This window comes from Choristoneura fumiferana, chromosome 3, assembly GCF_025370935.1.
Source record: "Choristoneura fumiferana chromosome 3, NRCan_CFum_1, whole genome shotgun sequence".
NCBI lineage: Eukaryota > Metazoa > Arthropoda > Insecta > Lepidoptera > Tortricidae > Choristoneura > Choristoneura fumiferana.
The window spans coordinates 14,276,376-14,282,805 of record NC_133474.1 but is presented as its reverse complement, the minus strand read 5'-3'; the positions used below and the strand labels follow the sequence as shown (position 1 = coordinate 14,282,805).

At 35.4% G+C, this 6,430-nt stretch overlaps 1 protein-coding gene and 1 pseudogene across 1 annotated transcript; one reads left to right on the top strand and one right to left on the bottom strand.

The window, feature by feature from the left end:
* The first annotated feature begins 1,634 nt into the window (after positions 1 to 1,634).
* On the top strand, positions 1,635 to 2,939 carry LOC141426683 (zinc transporter Slc39a7-like). Its single transcript, XM_074085784.1, has one exon. The coding sequence runs from the start codon at positions 1,807 to 1,809 to the stop codon at positions 2,851 to 2,853; it is 1,047 nt and encodes a 348-aa protein (XP_073941885.1). The 5' UTR covers positions 1,635 to 1,806; the 3' UTR covers positions 2,854 to 2,939.
* A 1,838-nt stretch (positions 2,940 to 4,777) lies between these two features.
* On the bottom strand, positions 4,778 to 6,090 carry LOC141426682 (small ribosomal subunit protein uS13-like; annotated as a pseudogene).
* Between the last annotated feature and the right edge of the window lie 340 nt (positions 6,091 to 6,430).

The following is a 6,430-nucleotide window of genomic DNA, read 5'->3' as shown; positions in this document are numbered from 1 at the left end:
TATATTTAAGGACATTCAATATTTACAAATTATTACTGAAAATTTATGGACTGAGTCACCAACTAAGAAGTTTTGCGTACTTAACACGTTGCACCTATAGTTAAACTAATAATATGTACAGGTTAATTAAGACTAAAATTAAAAAAAAAATTTTTTTTTTTTTAAATATACATACATAGGTACTGCATACATACATACTTACATACATACGCTTGAAAACATAACCCTCCTTCGGGCAGTCGGGTAAAAGTTAACATTCAGGAAAATGGGTAGAAATACGAAAAAACAATTTTTCCTTCCTTTTCCGTAATACCTAAGTAAATCAGCTGATCGGGCTTTTGACTGGGAAGACGAAAAACATTTTAATTTTAAGACACATTCACCCCTTAATTAAATAGTGTCGGGTAACAATTTATACACCTTCAGTGTATAATATCACAAAGATAAAACATTAAATAATATAAACTAGGTTATGTATATATAATAATTACGTTAGATACTTAAATAAAATAAGTTATTAAAATTTATCATCATTTAATGATGATAACAATAAACATTCAATTTATTAAAATCTCAACCACGGGGAATTGATTCTTGTGTACGCGGCAACACAGAATGGCGTTTAAGTTCATTGTATTTTATTTTGTAATTCGAATTATACGATAATTTACTGATGGTATGTGGATCCCAGTGTCCTTTTTATTTCTTGTAGTATTATTATTAAACAGCCTACTGCGAAAACTGGCATTTTACTTCGGTTTATGACCAAAATTTAACAAAAAATCGGGACATGCACATTACACACAGTTTTGCAACGCGACTGACTCGCTCGGGCTCAGGTACGCCGATTTCGGCGTACTATTTGTTGCCGCATTTGACAAGTACGCGGCGTATCTAGTCGAGCGAGCGCGCGAGACCAATCATTCATCTCAGCTTAAATTATATTAATTACTATAAGCATTTTTGTAAACACGATATTATTGTGCCATAATAGTTTATAACAGTTTAATTTAATTTATAGTATAATGTAACCTAGTTTTAAGCTTTAATGCAAGTACGTAGGATATCTTACTTTTTGTTGTTTAATAGAATTAGATAACATTATTATAAATGTGGCTATACCCTACCAGGGTGCTAATATTGTAAGACTTATTAGAATAAGGCCTTATGTATTTTATGTTTTTTGCCAAATAAATAAATACTAAATACTAAATAATGTACGACATAATAATCCGAAGCATTATTGCTTGCTTATTGTACAAATATTGCACGCGCTTGTAATGTAGGTACGTAGTGATAATGTACGACGTAATAATCTGAATCCAATCGATTCGAATGAATAGACATTATTCGCCGCGGATCGAGGAGGAGCGCAGCGAGCGAGATCGATATAGTCGGAGCAGAACCGACCCGGCCGGGTTAGGTTTTTTTTTAAATTCAATCACGGAAATCGTAAGGCATGATAATCGGAAGACAATGCTTCGGATTATCACGTCATACATTATTGCGCTTACATTATTAGTTCCCTGCTGGCTGCTAGTTCGGTACGGGGCAGTACGGGTGATAATGCACGACATAGTAATTCGTGCACGTATAAGCACGGATTATCAGGCCGTGCATTATTTAAGCGTGCATTAACAAGTCGTACATTAACAACACCCATCTGTGCTATTGTAGTATTTAAAAAAGTAGATTGACGTGTGGCGTGTTGTCAGAGGTTGTCATTCTAGTCAACGAGACGCATATCACTGTGTATTTATTTCGTAGTTTGAGGACAATTTGATTATAGTTATATTACTTTTGAAAATGTTTAAATTTAATAGAACAGTGATAACATGTGCTGTGTTAGCCTTCGCTACAGTTGTAGTACTGGGACATTCTCACTCGCATGACCATTCCCATGACGAGCCGCCGTCGTTCAAATATTCAAAAGCTGCAAACGAACAACAAAAAGCAGAACAAAAAAAGATAACTGATCCCGACTATGATTTGTACGTGAGCGCACTCAGTTCTACAGTATTTATAAGCATAGTACCATTCTTTATTCTTTTCTTCATTCCAATCGACGGCTCAGTAGAAAAACAACCATTGTTGAAAATTTTGCTATCATTCGCTTCGGGTGGACTCCTCGGAGATGCTTTTCTGCACCTGATACCGCATGCGTTGGCAGCAAGCGGCGGGGACGGCGGGCACAGCCACAGTCACAGTCACTCCGGCGAAGGCGAACACGCGCCTCACGACACAACCGTAGGGCTCGGCGTGCTCGGCGGCATCATCGCATTCCTGGTCGTCGAGAAAACCGTGCGCCTGTTCAGCGGAGGACACGGCCATTCACACGCCGTAGACAAGAAAAAAAATGACGACAAAAAGAAAAAGGCAAACAAGGAAAAGAAAGAAGACATCAAAATCGCTGGGTACCTCAATCTTGCTGCCGATTTTACTCACAACTTCACTGATGGCCTAGCTATAGGAGCATCATACATTGCTGGCAAGAACATTGGATACATCACCACTATTACAATTTTGCTCCATGAAATACCTCATGAGATTGGGGATTTTGCTATCCTTGTCCAATCTGGATGCTCCCGGAGGAAGGCAATGATGCTGCAGCTACTGACTGCCTTTGGTGCCATATCTGGGACTGTCATCTCAATTTACCTACAAGGCTATGAAGACAGTGTAGTATCCAAGCTAGTCCTTCCTTTCACTGCTGGTGGATTCATCTACATTGCTACTGTATCAGTCATTCCAGAATTATTAGAGGGGGCTAATAAGTTCTCTCAGTCTATAAAAGAAATCATAGCACTCCTAGCAGGAGTGTACATGATGGTACTTATAGCACAATATGAGTAATGATAAGACTTAATGTGTAGTTCAGTGTAAATAATCAAAGAATATTTTTATGTTGTACACTGTCATTAAAGTATCGAACATCACAACTTAGTTTTTAATTCCCTGCTTCAGGGCTAAGAATTGCCTGATACATTACTTTCTTTAATGTTTTTATCATAACAACAGCTGCCAACTACAATAGTTTAACCAACTTGTTTACATGGCTAAAATGCAGTTTTTAATTTTTTATCTTCACGAGTTCACACATTGGTCCAGAAAGTTTAGTCTATTCTTCTCTTTACCAATGTATGTACCGAGTACACCAGTATCATTTTTCCATTGTTGCATTCTGCATAGCCTTTTGTTCACCTAAGCTCATTTAATTAAATGCATATCAACACTAGAAATGAGTCATTTATTACCAAACATTTTTTCTTTGGCCTGTATCAGGAGGGAATATAGAATATTTAGTGTTAATTCAGAATAAACATCCTATGTATGATTTCTTTACTTAATAGTACCAGGACCAATAACTTAGGTACTTCTTATGTATGTTAAAGGAGTAAGCATTGAGATCAATAAAAGAATATTAAATTCTTTGTAACTGTTTCACAATCATGAATAATAAAATAAGTATTAAAACAAAGCAAAGGTGTAAACTACCTACTGATAAGCATAGTTGTCCTATGTTGTAGCACCATTTAATGATTCAGAGCATCCTCACTAACAACAAGAGAATATGCAAAGGCACATACCTATTTTGAGTGTTCTGTTAGATTAATAAAAAGATTAGTTATCCAATACAATATTTACAATTTAATTTTTAAATCATCTTTTTAGCTATTTGTTTTTTGTTGGCCATGATATAGTATTTATTTGCCTTTACTACTTACATGATGGCCATGAAGTATCCATAAATTTTTAATCAAAGAAAAAAAAATCTAAAAAAGGTTCTTAAGTCAATGCATATAAATTATTATATAATTTTTTTTTTGTTTGACCACAACTTTTTACAGAGTAGTTGATTTTGATATTTCTTTTTTTATTGGAAAGGGCCCAAGGTGGTCCCATATAAATTTGGAAAAAAAAACCTACCACAAGGGTGGAAAAAAATAATAAAATAAAAACTTGAATAATAAATTACTGCCGAAAAAGCCAAAAAGCAAAAAATAATAAACCATTTTTATTTAACCTTAATCTAGGTACCAGTTTGAAATTGGTGCCTCAGCACTAGCCAGCAGAAATGGACCTATTAGTTGTCTACCTGATGGGCTTCTACCACTCCTCCTGGCTCGTGCTGAGGCACTGACTTCAAACTGGTACAGTCAAGGGCAAAGATATTGACATGGCCAAAGTTACAAAAATATGTATACACGACTTTATGCTCTTAATATTAAGGTGTATACATATTTTTGCAACTTTGGCTGTGTCGATATCTTTGCCCTGGACTGTACCTAGATTAAGGTTAGATAAAAATGCTTTTTTTTTTTTTTTTTTTTTTGGCGGTTTAACTTTTTGTTAAAAAGTTTCAAATTTTAAGTCAAATAGCAGAGAATTGAGTGAATTACTAACTTTCTAATCTTTTTGTTTACTTAGGGGCTGTTTCACCATCCATTGATTAGTGTTAACTGACGGTTAAATGTGATGCCGTTGCCGTCTATTCGAACAAAAAAAAATAGAGATGGCATCACATTTAACCGTCAGTTAACACTAATCAATGGATGGTGAAACAGCCCCTAAGTAAACAAAAAGATTAGAAAGTTAGTAATAACTTCTAACATATTTTGTCAAATTACCTTGCTGTGCTACAGGACTAATAATATACATGTGCAAGCACTATTAGAGCCATTTGACAGATATTTGAAAAAGATGATGTGCAAAGGCTCATAATCGGAAACCAACAGCAGATCCTAAGAAAACTGATGTATGAAATAAAAATACAACATTTGGAGAAAATTACTTTTATTTTAGTTTACTTCTTCTTAGACACACCAACAGTACGTCCTCTCCTGCCAGTAGTCTTGGTGTGCTGACCACGCACACGGAGACCCCAGTAGTGACGCATGCCCCTGTGGGCACGGATCTTCTTGAGCCTCTCCAGATCATCACGAAGTTTAGAGTCGAGATTGGAGGAGGTCAGCTGGCTGTACTTTCCATCAACAATATCTTTCTGCCTGTTCAAGAACCAGTCTGGGATTTGTACTGCCTTGGGTTAGACATGATAGTGATGATCTTCTCAACCTAGGAAACATAAATAGGGACATGTGTATAAAAGAGTTTAACAATGCATACCAGTAAATTATGTTTTTGTAGATATCCAACAGATGGCTCAGTACACTATCTAATAATGAAATTCTTCGCCAAATTTCTTTTTTCATACAGAATATAAGTTCAGTCTCATTGTTATAGATCAAAATAGTAAAATTCACAAACTTAACCAGTGACATTGACATGAAACATAAGACAAGCATCGAAAAACTCATCTTTAAACCTTTTGCTAAATATGTGTATGAAACAAAAACACTTCAGTTGCAAACTTTAAAAATAGTCCTTAAATTTAAAAAAACTTGTATGTATCTTAATTCATCATAGTTTGTAAGTTAGGCCACTAGTGTCATGGAAAAACTTACTTTATTTGACCTGTTGAATGTTTCCTCAAACTTAAAGGAAATCAAAAAGAACAGTGAAAATAAGCGCTACGCAACGTTAGGTTACAATTTTTTTGTCCGACAAGTCGGCGACGGCTTTATTCGAGTTACAACCAAAATTCAAACAGAAATTCGATTTCGGTAGCAGACACTCGTTGTGGTTAGAAACAAGAAGAATTGCACTTTATACACAAACAACTGCGGTGCAGGCTCACCTCCTCTTCGGTGCATTCACCAGCACGTTTGTCCAGATCGATGTCGGCCTTCTTCAGGACGATGTTTGAATACCTACGGCCCACTCCCTTGATGGCCGTCATGGCAAACATAACTTTACGTTTGCCATCGATATTCGTATTCATGATACGAAGAATATGTTGAAACTTATCCGGAATTACGAGCGACTGTAACAATACATAATGTTGAATAAGGGGTGAAATATAATAAAACACATAAACTTAGAGCTCTACTTTAAAACACTGATTAAAAATATATTCATTTCACTTCACGATTGGAGAATATTTTAAAGATTATATACCATTTCGGCGAAATAATACGGCCAAACGTCCGCTAACCCTCTAAAACAACAAGAAAAGAACGTCAGAAACGTCAAAGCCGGACTGTCAAATCTGTCAAAAAATGTTGCTGGTCTTAAAAAATATCTACAGAAGATTGAACAGCTGCTGATTGTCAAGCAAATGCAACCGAAAAATACAGCCAAACTTTTTTTCAGTGATATTTTTATTTTGAAAAAATTTACTCTCATTTAACTTATAAGTAAAGTGCCAAAAATATTTTTCACTTCTCATGCTCGTAAAGTTCGTGTTTATGCTGGATGTAGGCGACATAAAACAACTTTTTATGCTCGAGTGCATAAAGTAAAATCTTCGTCTAAGACCAAGGTAATGTCAACAGCCACGAATCAAAAAAGGTTCTACATATTTTTTTAATAA

Bases quoted from the DNA above. Each gene is read 5' to 3' on its own strand.
- LOC141426683 (XM_074085784.1), top strand. From the start codon at position 1,807: ATGTTTAAATTTAATAGAACAGTGATAACATGTGCTGTGTTAGCCTTC.